The 17,058-nt window shown below is 37.2% G+C and overlaps 1 protein-coding gene across 8 annotated transcripts in view; it reads left to right on the forward strand.

The window, feature by feature from the left end:
• LOC122277598 (protein SHOOT GRAVITROPISM 6) overlaps window positions 1-17,058 on the forward strand; it is a 35,747-nt gene that overhangs the window by 16,302 nt on the left and 2,387 nt on the right. For 6 of the 8 annotated variants that reach the window (XM_043087658.1, XM_043087657.1, XM_043087659.1 and 3 more), the window contains 21 exons: window positions 837-991; window positions 1,093-1,173; window positions 1,270-1,370; window positions 2,360-2,598; window positions 2,676-2,785; window positions 2,943-3,071; window positions 3,168-3,242; window positions 3,334-3,467; window positions 3,590-3,662; window positions 3,825-3,956; window positions 4,815-4,996; window positions 5,075-5,197; window positions 5,310-5,370; window positions 5,477-5,572; window positions 12,099-12,199; window positions 13,253-13,358; window positions 14,152-14,265; window positions 14,396-14,473; window positions 16,078-16,176; window positions 16,730-16,801; window positions 16,908-16,993. In XM_043087658.1, the coding sequence (XP_042943592.1) occupies window positions 837-991; window positions 1,093-1,173; window positions 1,270-1,370; window positions 2,360-2,598; window positions 2,676-2,785; window positions 2,943-3,071; window positions 3,168-3,242; window positions 3,334-3,467; window positions 3,590-3,662; window positions 3,825-3,956; window positions 4,815-4,996; window positions 5,075-5,197; window positions 5,310-5,370; window positions 5,477-5,572; window positions 12,099-12,199; window positions 13,253-13,358; window positions 14,152-14,265; window positions 14,396-14,473; window positions 16,078-16,176; window positions 16,730-16,801; window positions 16,908-16,993 (2,347 nt within the window). Of the gene's footprint in view, window positions 1-836; window positions 992-1,092; window positions 1,174-1,269; window positions 1,371-2,359; window positions 2,599-2,675; window positions 2,786-2,942; window positions 3,072-3,167; window positions 3,243-3,333; window positions 3,468-3,589; window positions 3,663-3,824; window positions 3,957-4,814; window positions 4,997-5,074; window positions 5,198-5,309; window positions 5,371-5,476; window positions 5,573-12,098; window positions 12,200-13,252; window positions 13,359-14,151; window positions 14,266-14,395; window positions 14,474-14,624; window positions 15,799-15,938; window positions 16,002-16,077; window positions 16,177-16,729; window positions 16,802-16,907; window positions 16,994-17,058 lie in introns of those variants that run through there. The other 2 variants (XR_006229038.1, XM_043087661.1) reach the window with 2 other exon arrangements.

A 17,058-nucleotide genomic window follows, 5' to 3' on the forward strand; every position in this document is an offset into this window, starting at 1 on the left:
TAGTTTACGGAAATCATAAAATAATATTACTATTTAAAGAAAAAATTGGAAATACTAATGGCCCAAAGAAAAAAAGGTTGAAATTGAATATAATGTCTAAAAGTTGTCCAATTTATTATCAGCAATCAAGTTCCATAATAATCATGTGGAAGATATATGCCAATATATTGCCATGCATGGTTGTTTATCTGTGTTGTGCGCATATATCAGAGCATGTGCTTGCACACACATGTAGTGGGGGAGGGAGACCAAGATGTATGTAATGTTTGGTCATACCGGCTTTAGACATAAAATCATGATGAAAACTGCAATAAAGCAGAGGGGTTAATCTTTGGGGACACAGTGGAAAATGATTTCATTGAAGAGGCTTGGCTACTTTTGTGTTAAGATAATTATCTCATGCTGAAATTTTCTGATTAATATTTAGTAGCACTCAACAATGGAGATAATGCGCATCTTGGATATCGAGGACTACATGCTGTCATTTTGACCTTCATAAAGTGTCCATATGACCATAGGCATTTGAAAGAGTTCAAGCATGGGATTCAGAGCTGATTCAAGCCTCCCTAAAAGTGAAGAAGGCCTAGAATTCTCAAGAACCAAAAAAAAAAAAAAAAAAAAAAATCAAAAGATTGCCTTTGGGTGCTTTTCAATCAATACTACATTGTCTTTTAAAAAAATGTCCTTTTATGTGAGCTGCTAATCAAAATGCTCGTCGCTTTGCATTTATATTATATCATATTCACATTTTAAACCATTGAAAAGATGATCATATTCTGTTTGCTGATTATAAATCTTGTGAAGGTGATAGCATTACTGTAATGTTGATAATGCAGGTCGTGCTGTCATTAACGCTGCAGAGAATGGTGCATCATTTCCATTAAAACGAAGGGACCAAATGCTTGACTATATATTGACCTTAATGGGCCGAGAGGCCCGAGATGACAATGAAGGATTTTTTTATTCCAGTCTTGAACTTCTTCGCACTCAGGTATATTAGTGGATCAACTTATAATGTTGTGGTCTAAAGGTATTGCTTGTGCGCATTTTGTTGGAAGCTCTGACTTTTCCTCTTTATGGGTGATTCTGCAGGCCCTTGCTTTAAGTGCCTGCACTACCTTGGTTTCTGTGGAGCCAAAACTAACGGTTGAAACACGAAACCATGTAATGAAGGTGAGGAACATGTCTGAATGAGTATAATCCATTATCAGTGATAATTCTTTCCTTGGACATTTCTAATCAGTCATGAATCTTTGATGAGTTCTACAGGCCACCCTAGGGTTCTTTGCTCTACCAAATGATCCGGTAGATGTTGTCAATCCCCTTATTGACAACCTCATCACTCTCTTGTGTGCAATTCTTCTCACAAGGTAGTCTATATTTGACAGGTTGATGCTTTTCCTGAATTGCTTATTCTTCTGGAACGGTAGAGTTAATTGTCTTTAGGAGTTCAGGTCGAACTCTTTACATTAAGTGTTGATTTTTTATTTTCTGCCGTTACTTTTGTCTAATGTCTACCCACCCATGGGTAGCCCAAGTGGTAAGAGTGAACTTGTGTGCATGAGCCCCACATCACAGGTTCGATTCCCTTGGGATCAAAGTGCGATTTAAGTGGGAGGCCATGGCAGTGGGTTGCTGTGCTAGTCTTCCCGGGGGTTTAGCTTCCATGGGTGAGTCCTAAGGGCTTTGATAAGGGGTGGTTCCCGTCATAAAAAAAGACCTTTGTCTAATATTTGAACGGAGATGATATTTTGTTTCCATTGTCCCAATTTTATATTCGATACTAGATTGAAAAATAATTGGAATTATATACAATCGTAGAAGATTGCATTTCTTGAACATGGAGTGTTAATTCTGTGGATTTACTCTTAAGGGCTCGTTTGGACACTTAGAAGATCTGTGAATAGTAGTGAAATGATTGTGAATAGTAGTGACATGGTTTGAGTTAAGATGTTTTATTGGGTTTTGAGAAAGGAGAGAGAAAAATCTAAATAAAAATATTATAAAATTAAAAATTTGTTTGAATATAAATTTTTAATATAATTTTTTGTTTTAAAAATTAAAAAAGTTGTATTGTTTTTTGTATTTTGTTTGGGAGTTTGGGAAAATTATAATGATTAGATGAAAAAGTTGAAGATTTGAGATTGAAAAGTGTTTTGTGTTTGAGTGATGTTTGGGAAGGAAATATGTGAGAATATCTATGTTAAGAAGTCTCTCTCTCTCTTTCTCTGTGTGTGTGTGTGTGTGTCTCTCCACCCCCTGCTTTTCATAAATAGCTTTGACTGAATGCCTATGCTACTAGATTTTCCTTCGAGACTTTATATGTACCTTTTCTAATCATCACAATCATGACACTTAGTGGAGAGGATGGGAGAAGTCGGGCAGAGCAGCTACTGCATATGTTGAGACAAATTGATCAATATGTTGCCTCACCTGTTGAATATCAAAGGAGAAGAGGTTGCCGTGCAGTGTTTGAGATGCTTCTCAAGTTTAGGATGGTTTGCATAGGTGGATATTGTACTCTGGGTTGCCATGGAAGTTGCACACATAGCAAGCAAGTTGACCGTGCTGTACATGGGAATATTTCCAACTTACCATGTAAAATGTTTCCCAAGAGACTCCTCAATTATTTGTTTCTTTCACTATCTTATACTATTGTTTGGTTCACCTTCCAGCGGCATTTGTCTTGCCAAGTCGTGAAGCATTGTGCTTGGGAGATAGGGTTGTCATGTATCTTCCACGTTGTGCAGACACTAATTCTGAAGTTAGAAAAGTTTCTGCAGAGGTAAGTGATTGGCTGGAAGCTTTAATGGTGTCAAATAAGTTTATTCTCTGTACTGCATTACTAACTGTCATAGAGAGTTCAAAGAGTATAGCACATGCAATATCCTTTCCGATTTCCTCTTCAAGTTTGTGAAAGATCTCAGTTCTTGTTTGGTTAGATCTTTGATCAGCTCTTCAGCATCTCTCTTTCGCTTCCGAGGCCTGCAGCTTCTAATTTTGGTGCAGATATAGAAGTATCCTATGGTGCTTTGTCCTCCCTTGAGGATGTTATCGCCATCCTGAGGAGTGTAAGTTCATCGTCAATTCTTTGCATTCTCTTTCTTTATTTATCCATTTCCGTTCTGAAATTAAAACGTTCTGTTTGTTTTTATGTATGTAATCAGGATGCATCTATTGATCCATCAGAAGTTTTCAACAGAATCGTTTCTTCAGTATGTATTTTGTTGACAAAGGATGAGGTAAGTGTATGTTTTTTTTTTTTTTAAATTCAATTAAAAATTTAGAATAAACATTGCAACAGCTTCCTCTTACTATCGAGGCTTCTTGCAGCTTTTTGCTACTCTGAATGGTTGCGCAGTAGCTATATGTGATAAGATCAAGCAGTCAGCTGAAGGGGTTATACAAGCTGTCATTGAATTTGTCATAAAGAGGAGGAATGAGCTGAATGAAAGTGATGTTTCAAGGTTCTCCTACTGATAAACTGCTATAACAGTGAAAAATTTAAGACCAACTAAATTGTGTATATCTTCTTATAAAGATAGATTGCTGTACTTTTGGTGTGACTGATAATTTTCTATGTCGACAGGACCACCCAATCTTTGCTCTCTGCTACAGTTCATGTAACTGACAAACATTTACGACTGGAAACACTTGGTGCTGTATCCTTTTTTCATTTAAATTTATTAACGTTTGATGTTAAAGTTGGCAGCTCTTTTTTGCTTACTAGTTTTTCCAACTGTCTGGCTTGTCTGCATCAACAATTCAGTTTCATTTTCTTTTTGTGGTTCCTGTCTCTCCTTAAAATTCTCCACTTCCAAAAGATTTCTACTCTAGCTGAGAACACAAGTTCAAAAGTGGTTTTCAATGAAGTATTGGCTTCTGCTGGGAGGGATATAGTCACGAAGGATATATCTAGAATTCGTGGTGGCTGGTCAATGCAGGATGCATTTTATGTGAGTGCTATTTTATTTACAGCGAGAATATTGTTATTGTAAGTGATTATTTATCTTAAATAGTTTTTTACCATGTTTTATGTGATATCAGTGTATCACCACAAAAAAAATGTGTCATCTTATCTTAAAGCGGAAGTACCTCTTTGGTCCTATTTGTGCTTTTAGAAAACAATAAATTTTGATCTTCCTGAAAAAGAGGAGTTTGGTCTTGAAACAGTGAATGGAACTCCTTAAACAAGTTTCTCCTTTAATCCCTCTTGGTCCAAGTGGTTTTTATCTTCAGAAAGAGGTATCCTGTGTGTCATATCTAGTATCAATTTTCCTATCTTTTCATATAAGGCATTGGATTTTGTTGTAACTTGTGTTTTGAAGGATCAGATCAGACCATACTTAAGGTTATTGAGATTGTTTTTGGATTTTTTATTATTACAGTATCGAGGCTGTTCAATGATAAAAAATATGGAGGAGGAATGAATAAAAGCTGTTCCCCCAGCTAACTTCTGATCTTAAATCTTATGCTAGCCTTTTATTGGCAAAATAATTTGGTAAGAGGGAATTCACCATGCCTTCGAAATATGACTCGTGGGGTCAGCAGAATTATACTCTCTCTCTCTCTCTTATGTGGATTAATTTATATTTTATTGTGTTGCAACCTGTACTGAATAGTGTTTCCCATGTTTCATGGATGCTCTCTTGTACATGTGATCGTGTCATCCATGTACAGTTTGTGGTTGTATATGCCCTGTTTGGTTTTCTTTATCATCATCTCTTTCCTTCGCAATTATATGACCCATTTCAATAATTTATATTCTATCAACGGTTAGATTATTTATACATATATTTTTAAATATTTTATAGGCGTTCTCCCAACATACAGTGCTTTCATCTTTGTTCCTGGAGCATGTGATATTTTCCCTTAGCCAGACTCCAATTCTTAAAGGTGATTCAAGGAAAGGAGAGAACTCTAGTCATCCTGTCGATGGTCAGATAGAGGAAGACATTCTGCAAGCTGCTATTTTTGCTCTCACGGCTTTTTTCAGGTCTATTAACTGCCCCATTTTTCGGTTTCTGCACTATTATACAGTTGGAAAATTTTGCAATGTTTGATGTTGTGGCAGAGGTGGTGGTAAAGTCGGAAAGAAAGCTGTCGAACAAAAGTATGCTTCTGTTCTTGTAGAACTGATTCTCCAGTTGGGCAGCTGTCACGGTCTTGTTCAGACCGGTCAGCATGGACCACTACGGTAAGGAACTCGCATATACTGATCCTTGTTCCTTGTAAACCTATCTTTATGCACTCCTTTTGTTGTTTAAGTTCGGCACTCTTTTTAATGGCCCCCTGTTCTACTTTTGCAGGGCTCTTCTACCTGCATTCCAGGCATTCTGTGAATGTGTGGGAGACCTTGAGATGGGAAAGGTAAACCACCATATGTGCATAATAATATACAATTAATGGAGACTTCAAGTACTTGGGTTTGTATCATTAAGGGAAGGAAAAGTGATCAATTCTTTTTCCATCATAGATTTTGGCCAGAGATGGAGAGCAAAATGAAAATGAGAGGTGGATCAATCTTATTGGAGACATAGCCAGCTGCATTTCTATTAAGAGACCGAAAGAGGTAAAAGAATTCACTTTGGATGATCTTTTCAAGGATACTACATGATATTTTGTGTGCATTTTATTTTAGTAGGACATTAGGAAAACTGTACAGAACTAAATTAAGCATGGGAACATGGTCACTGTATATAGGCAAAGGAGCAATTCATACGTATGGTTTAAGTTCATGTGAAATCTTGGCAGCAAAAAAGTAGTTGATCATTCACCTCACTAGCAGCTTTATAAGAAAATACAAAATAATAGGATATATAACTTTATGCGTTCTTTTTCCTTTACATTTTATTGTTTCTTTTTTTAATTTTCTCTGGGGCCATGGAGAGAGTTAGGAACTAAAATATGAAATGAAGGGTTTGCGAGAGAAAGAGGCTATAGATTAAGGGGATGTTTGGAAATAATTCTCTTCTCATCTCATCTCATTTTATTCCATCTCATTTCCTTCCTAAACATCACTCAAACATAAACACTTTCAAACTAATCATTACAACTTTCCCAAACTTTCAAACAAAAAACAAAAAGCAATTCAACCTTTTCAAATCCTAAAACAAAAATAATATTCTAACAATATTTAACTTTATAATATTTTTTATTCAACTTTTTCTCTCTCATTTCCCAAAACCCAAAAATTACTTAACTCAAACTATCTCACTACTATTCACAAACCATCTTACTACTATTCACAAAATTCTCATCTCATCTAATCTAATTTCCCAAGCATCCCGACTTCTTCACATTTCTAAGAATATATGATTTATGATTTTTGTGCTTGAATTTACCTTCCTAATGAAAGTTATTGCAGTTCTAGTATTGAAGTCACCATAGTTACTTATAAAAAAAAAAAAAAAAAAAAGTCACCATAGTTTTGTTTTTTGGATAAGTAAGAATAGAATTTTATCGAATCAAGTAAATAGGCGTACCCCATGTATACAGGAGGTATGTAATTTTTTGTTTTTTTGTTTATAAGTCATCAAAGTTTGTTATTAAACCCTTTATAATCCTTTACTGACTTCCATATACTTGGGCTATGCCTATTTGTATCAGTAAACTTGCTTACTGATGGAAAAAAAAAAGAAATTCCTTTACCGAGTTTCATATATCTTTATGAGAGGTACTCCTCTTTTGAAGTCAAATGGAGTAGAACCCAAAGTCAATGGGTACAGTATATCAATTAAAAATGATCGGGTTCCTATGGTGTAGCCCATAGACCTTTTTGTCAATTTTGGTCTGAATGCCCTCTCCTTAGGGTTTGCTTTCATTATATAAGAATATTTACACAATTGTTGCCAGATTTCCAGCGCCTAAATCTTCTATACAAGGTAAGTATTTACAAGGTAATTGACAGTTATGTATAATAAATATATCTATGAAGCAACTAGAAAGGAAAGTATTACTAAATTACAAGAATAACACCCAAATCATATCTACGTAACATCCCCCCTCAGATTGATTTTGGAAGATCTAAAAGCATCAATTTGTCAATCAAGAATTGATGTCGATGCCGAGGAAGAGCTTTAGTGAAAATGTTAGCCGTTTGAAGTGAAGTGGAAATGTGAGGAAGACTAATCACATGCTTGTCAAAAGCTTCATGGATGGAATGACAATCAATTTCGATGTGTTTCGTACGCTCATGAAAAACAGGATTAGCGGCGATCTGAATAGCACTGGTACTGTTAGCATGGAGAGGCGTGGAATGATGCTGAGGAAATCCAAGTTCACCCAATAACCCACAAAGCCACGTGATCTCAGAACAAGCGGAAGACATAGCACGATATTCAGACTCGGTAGATGTAACGTCCCAATGGAAGGCTCAAACCACATGGCCTATACTCCAAAAGGACTAGTCAATGATACAATTGGAGCCCCATTGGAACCTTATAAAGAGCAAAAACTTCTCATTCCCAAGTAATGTGAGATCCCATACACCACCTACCCTCAATCTTATCATATGGGGGTATCACAGTAGAGGACTTGGAAACGCGGTCTTGCTTCTTACTCTTCCAAGAAATAAGTGCATTGCCTAAGAACATGCACCACCCGGTAACAAATCGACGAGTATCCGCACAACCAGCCCAATCAGCATCACTGTATCCTACCAACTGTAAAGAAGACTCGAGGAAAGAATATCTCTCGATTAGAGGTGCCCTTCAGATAGCGGATAATGTGGTGGACAACAGCTAAATGAAGATGTCTGGGAGTGTGCATAAATTGACTAACTTGCTGCACAACAAAAGAAATATCAGGGCGAGTAATTGTCAACTAGTTCAAACTCCTAACAAGCTGCCGATACAAGGATGGATCTGATAGAAGCTCACATTCCTCCTGATGAAGCTTAAGATTGACCTCCAAGGGAGTAAGAACAGAGTTACCCAATTGGAGACCAACCAATGAAATCACTTCCTGTGTATGTTTGTGTTGGTGTAACAACGTACCAGTCGGAGTAATCTGCACCTCAAGGCCAAGAAAGTACTACAGGGGACCAAGATCTTTCATGTGAAAAGAGGCATTGAGATGCTGTTGTAATTGCTTAATTAACTCAGTATCAGATTCAGTAATCACAATGTCATCAACATATACAAGAAGCAATATAATTCCTGTAGAAGTCTTGCGAAGAAAAAGAGAGGAATCAAACTGACTCTAAGTAAAATGAAAAGCAAGTAGGGGAGAGCGAAATTTATCAAACCATGCACGCAGAGCCTGTTTCAGTCCATACAAGGATCGGCGTAGCCGACAAACCTCTGAGGAAGGTGTAGCAAACATGCCGGGAGGTGGAGACATAGATTTCTTCCTTCAAATCCCCATGTAGAAAAGCATTCTTCACATCCATCTGCCAGAGAGACCACCCTTGCGATGCAGCAAGTGCCAAGATAGTACAGTAGTCGTTTTGGCAATAGGTGCAAATGTCTCTTTATAATCAATACCATACTCTTGCCAGTTCCCAAGAGCCATGAGATGGGCCTTATATCTGTCCAATGAGTCATCAGAGCAAAACTTGATTGAATACACCCATTTACAACCAATAGATTTGACACTAGAGGGACAAGTCATAAGATCCCAAGTGTGATTGTCTTGAAGAGTTGGGATTTCTTCTTGCATGGCTTGCTGCCAACATGCTTGGGTGGCTGCCTGGGTATAAGAGTGAGGAACAGAAACAATGTCGAGAGTAGCAATAAGCGAGGTATGAGGAAAACCATACTTATCCGATGGATGTGTAACCCGGGTGGAGCACTGAGGTATAGGAACTGTAGAATCAGATGATGGATTAGTGTCTGGAAGGGGCGTTGAAGAAGGAGGACGTCGATGATACACCACACCTGGTTTAAATCGCTCAATAGAAGACAACACAGCATCAAAAACTGGAAGAAGAATAATAGGAGGATCAGAAATAACCTAAGACTGAAAGAAATATTGATTTTCAAAGAAAATCACATTTCGGGAGATCCAGAATTTGTTTGCATGAGCATCATAACAAATAAATCCTTTCTGAGTAGGACTATATCCCATAAAGGTAGACTGGGCAGCAAGCTTTTGACATTCAACAGGTGGCAGATGAACAAAGCAAACATATCCAAAAGTATGAAAGGATTGGTACTCAGGAGATATACCAAATAATCGAAGATAGGGAGAATCATAATCTAGAGTGACAGTAGGCAAATGATTGATCAAATAGACAGCAGTAGATAATGCTTCTACCCAGAACTTATAAGGTATAGAAGAATCAATCAAAAAAGTACGAAAGACATCTAAGAGATGACGATTTTTATGCTTAGCGACTCCATTTTGTGGAGGGGTATAAGGACAAGAATTCTGGGAAATAATCCCCTTTTGCTGAAGAAGATTTTGAAAAGAACGAGACGTACTCCCCTCCCCCCCCCCCCCCCCCCCCCCGAGTCGGAGTGTAAAGTTTTGATACAAGTGTTGAATTGTGTTTCAACAAGTGCAACAAATTTTTGAAAGACAGAAAACACATCAACTTTAGAATGAAGAAAATATATCCAAGTGAATTGACTATAATCATCAATAAATGTCACAAAATAACGATACTGACCATGAGAAATAACAGGATTTACACTCCAAACGTTAGTATGCACAATCTCAAAGCAATTAGAAGCACGACTACCATGAGTAGGAAAAGGTAAAGTTTTACTTTTACCAAGACAACAAGTAGCACAATCAAAAGATACAGGGGAAGAAGAAAATGAATTTTTATTGCCCAAAAAATCATGTTTCATAAGATGAGTCAAGACAACCGAATTAGAATGACCCAATTTCTTATGCTAGACTTTATTATTATTGGCAGTAGTCGTACAAGCAAGAGAAACAACATTAGGAAGAAAAAACTGTAAAGGAAATAAAGGTCCCACTTTAGACTCCTTCGCGATCACCATCTCAGACACCTGATCCTGCACAAGACAACCACCATGAGAAAAATTAACATCACAATTATTATCTACCAATTGTCCAACAGAAATCAAATTGGTAGACAATCTAGGAGAGACAAAAACATCGTGAAATGAAGAGTCCAAATTACCAACAACAGTAATAGGAAGAGTACTGCCATCAGCAATATGAATATTTTGCGTGCCTCTATATGTACGACCACCATGGAAACCCATCGTATGACCAGTCATATGATTAGAAGCATCCGAATCAACAATCCAAGAAGTTGAGTTAGGACTCGTACCTTGCAGGCCTAAGGCCGTAAAAGCAGGCACAATCATTTGTTGGACTATTGCTGGTGTGAGAATAGATGAATCAGAGCGTATAGTGGGTGAAGCAGAAGAAGAGGACTAAACAGCAGCCTGAAAAGCTTGGGATTGGCAATTTTGAGGCCGCACTCGACAGTCTTTAATTATATGGCCCTCTTTCTTGCAGTAGTTACAAACTTTCTTAGGACAGTTGCGAGCAATATGACCAAACTCCTTGCAATTGAAACACTGCAACTTGGTCCTCTCTCTCCCTTGTGTGGCATAGGCTACATTCACAATCTCAGAAAAGACCTTCTCAGAAGTCATACCCATCTAAGTGGATAACCATTGTTCTTCATGTATTAAATCTCCCAAACAAATATCCAAAGGAGGAATTGGATTACGGTTAAATAAATTGGCTTGAACAAGCTCAAATTCAGGTCGAAGTTTTATTAAAAACTGATCGCGTTGACTCTCCGCATGAACCGCTTGAAGAGTTGTGAGTGCCACAGGGGGAACCTTAGCATGAACAATAGCAGAATACTCGTTCCAAAGATCAATAAAACCATAATAAAATTGTTCAATAAATTACCTTGACTGTAATTACTAATTTCCAACTCCAATTGGAACTTCTGAGCACTGTGATCTTGGTAGTAAATATGGTGGAGATAATCCCACATAGCTTGAGCCGTAGTAAAACAATGAAGATTGGTCACAAGATGAGACTCAATCGTCCCCAACAGCCAAGAAACCTTAGCATCCTTGACCTCCCATTGGGCCAATTCCTTTTCATCAGTTCAAACGGGAGCATGGCTATCAATATGTTTTGATAATTCTTTCCTTTTCAAAAACATCTTAAACTGAAATTCCCACTTAGGAAAATTCTTTCCAGTAAAGCGAACGATAGTATTCTCAATAGACATGATGAAAGTCAAGTAGAAAGCAGGAATATATCCAACCAAAAAAAAAAAAAAAACTCAGGCAGTCACGGCAAAGGAAAAAATAAACAGATGGACCAACAGCAATGAAGCCCAGGTAACACTAAAATAAGCCCACAATAGGCCCACAAGAAAGAAGCCCCCGTAAGGATACCTGCCCAGCACAGGAAAGAATCGGCAACCAGAGTGCCGAGAGTCCATGCAGAGAAAAAGGTGCACCCAGCACTGTCGTCAGCCACCCCAGAAGTGGTCGACCACCACTCAGTCACCACTAGAAACTGCCGACAGACTTAGAGAGGCGCAGCCACCACGAAAAACCACCAAGAGAAGGAGCCTGCAGCCAAGAACAGAGTTCACAACGCTGAAAAAAATGCCACCAAAACTCAAACCCACAAGGTTTGATATCACAGAAAGCAGCGACTTCCACGAAGAGCAAGAAATAACTTGCTGAAACCGAAAAAAAATTCTCCCAAGAACAGCGATGAAATTCGCACCCAGTGATTAAGACCATGAAACGAAGGAATCAGAAGAGGGGCTCTGATACCATGTCAATTTTGGTCTGAATGCCCTCTCCATAGGGTTTGCTTTCATTATATAAGAATATTTACACAATTGTTGCCAGATTTCCAGCGCCTAAATCTTCTATACAAGGTAAGTATTTACAAGGGAATTGACAGTTATGTATAATATATCTATGAAGGAACTAGAAAGGAAAGTATTACTAAACTACAAGAATTACGCCCAAATCATATCTACGTAACACTTTTAACATTTGAAAACCCCACCAAACCATATTCTAATAAGGTCAACCTAAGTTCAGCTGTAGTTCATACCAAATTACATTTTACTAAGTTTGCAGTTATCAAAATTGTTACTGATGTTTGATATTTTGTGGTTAATTTCTCAGGTTGAAAGTATTTGTATAATTTTGAGTAAATCCCTGAGTCGACGGCAAAGATACCAAAGGGAAGCTGCAGCTGCCGCATTGTCAGAATTTGTTCGTTATAGGTATGTATTGAATGGTCTACATACACACTCGTGCTGCCCTTTTTTCAGTGGGTGGGTTTTGTTGTGAACTATTTAATATTTTACAGAATTTTGTCAATGCTATTATTTTAATTGTTTCCATGTGTTGCGATTGTTTCTATAGGTATGCATCGAATGTTTACATACAGATTAGTGCTTTCCCTTTTGCAGTGGGTGTATTTTGCTGTGAGTTATTTAATAGTGTACAGTATGTAGTCATTGCTACTGTGGTTGATTCTATCCATTTTGCAATTGCAGCTGCATTTCTTCTTCTTCTTCTTGAGGTGAATAGAATGGTAGAATCATGCCTCATGTAATTTTTGAAGAAGTGCATATGGCTGTTTGTGGGCAATTCTTGTTGTGATGGGATTTCTCTTGCATCATTTTTGCCAATTTTGCTTGTTTATCCAGACTGCCTTTTCTATGTTCTTTTTGGATTCTATCAAGTTTTAAGAAAAGCAGGGAGTTAAATAATCTTTCTTGGGCAATCAACTATGATGCTAAGGGTGGTAGCTCAAGTTGGGGGAAGACTAAACGGAGGGCATTATGAAGACATTCTCATAGAGGGAGTTTCGGGTGGAGTATTAGTCTTACTCCCACAAGGGGTTGGAGTTGGGGAGGTGTGTTCTATTCCAATTCGGGCTTGGTGTATTTTGAGTAGTTTCTCATGGGCTTTTTGGGTCATTAGGAGCTCTCTAGTATGAGTTAGGTATTTTCTTGTATACATCCATTATACTTGGTTACTCCTATTGATATATATAATATTTTTACTTATAAAAAAAATGTTCTTTTTGGATTCTTTTCATATTACGTGGGGTCAAGCTAATGGTTTAAGCCTGCTCAGCATTTGTTAAGTCGTCTAGTTTATTTGGCTGTATTTTTGGTGATCCATATTACCTCTTTTGTTCAATTGTATCCATCACTTGCGTATCTTAGTTCATTACCTCTTTTTACCTTTCTTTTTGGTATGGTGGCTAATGATCCTGGCATATATATGATTTCAAGTTTTCCAATTTAATATTCTGAATAATGCAGCTGTGGGTTTGGTTCCCTATTGGAGGAGATGGTGGAGGTGTTGTGTCGACGTGTATCAGATGAGTCTCCAAACGTTAGACGTCTGTGTTTGAGAGGACTAGTACAGGTTTGAGGTTTTATATTTTGTGCCAACTTTAAAATTGTACTGAAACCTTAAATTCTGTTATAGGTGATAGCTTTGATCTATTTGTATACTTCATTTTCCTTATGTTATATTTTTAATTATTTTAATTATTGAAAATTCCAAACTTGGCTACGTCATCATCTTCTATTCTGATTTTATCAATCATCGAAAGTAAATTAGTATTTTTCACCAAATACTGGATCTGTATGTATTTATGGTGCTCACATCCAACTTGCAGTTGCATAGAAATGAGGGCATCCATGTACACTTACAAGGCTTTTAAAGCTCTGTTTTAGCCAAATTACTGTTTTAGACAAATGGATCTATGAGGGTAACTTTTTATTGATAAGTAAGAAGAATTTATTGATCCACATAATTAGGCACGGCCTAGGTACACATGAAGTATACAAGAGATGAACCTAGTTACAAGCTAAGCGCTGTAAAAAGCAGCATAAAAGTCATTAAAACTAATTCCATTAAATACAATAGCTGAAGCCCAAAGTAACAATGAATGAAAGAAAAAATCCCTGAACCCTCCCATCGACCGTTCCCTATGTGGATGATTTTATTGATGTAAACTCCTTTATGTCTAGAGAAAATTTTGTATTTGATCTGGTTTTGCAAGTTCTAAAGAAAACTTTCATCTTTGATCTGGTATTGAGATATATTCTATATTTAATACTTGATGCATTCCATAAAACCGAATGTGCATTGATGTTTGTGTTTGTGATTCGCTTTCTTCCTGACATTGACATATGCAAATTCTGTATTGCAGATTCCATCTATTCATATTCTGCAGTATACAACACAGGTGTTGGGTGTAATAGTAGCTTTACTGGATGATTTAGATGAATCTGTGCAATTAACTGCAGTGTCATGCTTACTAACGGTGAGCTCCATTGTTTGGGCCTGTTTGTGTGTTCGTACTCATGTGTGTTGAACAATATATGCAATGCACTGTTCTATTGTCCACTGCAATCCTAATTCATTTGTGTTGCACCTCTTTTGACTTTTCGTAGATGCTTGAGTCATTCCCAAATGATGCAGCAGTGGAACCAAATTTGCTTAACCTCTCTGTACGGCTCCGCAATCTTCAAGTGCGTTCCTATACTCAAGAATATTTCCCGAAAAAATTGTTGCACACGTGTTTGCTTTCACTGTTATCATCTGCTGGTTAATCAATGAGATACAAATGTGCCATATTTCTTCTGTTAGTTTAAACTAGTTGCATGCCCACATTATGTGCAGGAAAGAAGTCCTTGTATTTACAGGAAAAGAAAAAGAAAAAAGTCCTTATTCCTATGTAGTAACTATGATTGAAGTGAAACCTGAAGGGTTCAGGAAGTGGAAATTGGAAGGTCTTTCAGGAACTGAAAATCGAAAGGGATTTTATGCAATAAATGTCATTTAAATAGTAGAGGGAGTGTAAGAGATAGGTAAGTGAATGATCACAATGGGTGGAGTGGAAATGTTGATGTTTAGGCAACTAGATCCTTTATATTACAAGTGGAGCTAATGCCATGGTCAGGAAGAATGTTGATGGCATATGCATTGGGTTCAACCCTTTGCGATACTTTGAATGGCCCAACACCATGAGCTTGCGATTTTCAATGGATCCATGTGGGCAGCGCTCAGGTCTAATTACAACATAGTCGTAATCTCCTATGTTAAGTGCATTGTGATGCGATCTGAAGTTTGTATTGGGCATTACTTGTATGAAATTGTTTTTTAATCTCACTATCCAACTCACGAACTCATCATTCAAATACTTCAGTTGACTTAGAAACCTTAGCACGTGGAGACATGGGGAGGTCGTCTAAAAGCTTCCCAGGTTTTTAACCACGGAAGACCTTAGAAGGACTCATGCATATGAGCAAATTGGGCTGAAGAAAGCATCAATCCCAATTCCCTTTCAGTTTGCAGTGAAAGCAAGTGGGCCCATAACCCACATGTCCCAGGATGAAGACCTGCTTCTGGTACCAAAACTGATGCAGATAACCCAATATTTGAAGAAATTTTGAAGAGAGAAAAGAAGCATAGAAGGAGTAGCATGAAGAAGAGGCAAGAACATAGCTATGGGAAGGAGAGGAGAAACCAGATATAACTTGCCAATACCCGTGGAATATTCAGACTTTCTTTTTTATGAGTCTACCCTTTACATGAACATTTTTTAGTAGACGAGATTAAATGCTTACTCTAATTGTATTTGTTCTAGTGGCCCCACTAAAAATAACATAAATCCCAAAATAAACAGTACAATCAGTCTGAAAAATAAACAATAAAACAGATCAAAGATGCAAACTAATAAATTGTACAACAGGAGCCTGCTGCAGTCAGCCTATTATTTGTACAACATTGGGCATGTAAATCGAGTTTACCATTGGTTTCAGTCCATTGGAACTCTTTTGCTATTTCAGTGCAATCATAAATCTCCTTTAGGAAAGTGGAAATTTCTCCAAGCTTTTTAAAAATCTGCTGGGAAATACAGCTTAATGGCTTTCTCACTTATGGCTTTAGGAAAAATGAATCAGTTTGTAATTGTTTTACCATCATGAAGCACAGGATATGAGGATTTCTAGCTCAGCACATAAGAGTAAATCTAGACCAGTGATTCATTGATATAAGGTTGCTTCTTGCTTGGAACATGCTTATTGTTATAGAAAACTAAAAAATAGGCTAATCTATAAGTTATTTGGTACAGATATCCATGAACAGTAAGATGCGAGCCAATGCTTTTGCAGCATTTGGAGCTTTAAGCACCTATGGATTTGGGGCGCAGCGGGAGGCATTTCTTGAACAGGTCTCTTATTGAGTGTAGTTTTACCAGCAAAATGGAACTGGTCTTTCTAGTATAATAATTTTGGATTTGTTGATTTGCCACTGCATTTTGTCTGTTTAGCATGGGAACTGTCAATATTATTATTTTTGTTGTTGTTGTTGTTTTGTATCCCAGTGATGTGTTTTTTATTCCTTTCCTTTTGTTGGGTAAGACGTTCATCAATTATCTTATGTGCCGTTGTTGATAGATTTGGATATTGATAGTGCTATGTGAGATGTGTCTTTGGTCTCAGCTTCTGATATAACCCTTGATCCATATTTTGCTTTGTAAGTTTCTTCTGTTTTGATTCTTCGATTCATAATTTACAAGTATATATTTACACTAGGCTTTCTATTACTTTCATCTTTACCTGTCATGCTACATGTTTTCGACATTTTGCTCTGGGATAATCTCTTGTTCGACAGAAACATGGCAAATTTTTATTTTTATTTATTTCTTATTGATCAATCATTTATGGTGCTCAATGGATATATGTTTGATTTTTGGCATATTTTTCCATTTTTACCATTCTCAGGTACATGCTGCCATCCCCCGATTGGTTCTGCATCTTCATGATGATAACATTAGTGTTCGACAGGCATGCCGGGTATTTTCTTACAATCCTTCTTGTTTTCTATGACATGAAGCCTACCGTAGATTCTTGAATATTACTGACTGTCCTCTCCCTCCCTCCCTTGCCTACAAATTAACAGAATACCCTTAAGCGAATTTGTCCATTAATGGAAATGGAAGGATTCCTTGCTGTGTTTAACACACATTGTTTCAATTCTGATCACCGGTACGCATTAACAGACTTTAATTGGCCGTGTTCTTAAACAATATAGATGAATTGTTTATTGCTTA

This window comes from Carya illinoinensis, chromosome 9 (assembly GCF_018687715.1).
Source record: "Carya illinoinensis cultivar Pawnee chromosome 9, C.illinoinensisPawnee_v1, whole genome shotgun sequence".
In the NCBI taxonomy this organism is placed as follows: Eukaryota; Viridiplantae; Streptophyta; class Magnoliopsida; order Fagales; family Juglandaceae; genus Carya; species Carya illinoinensis.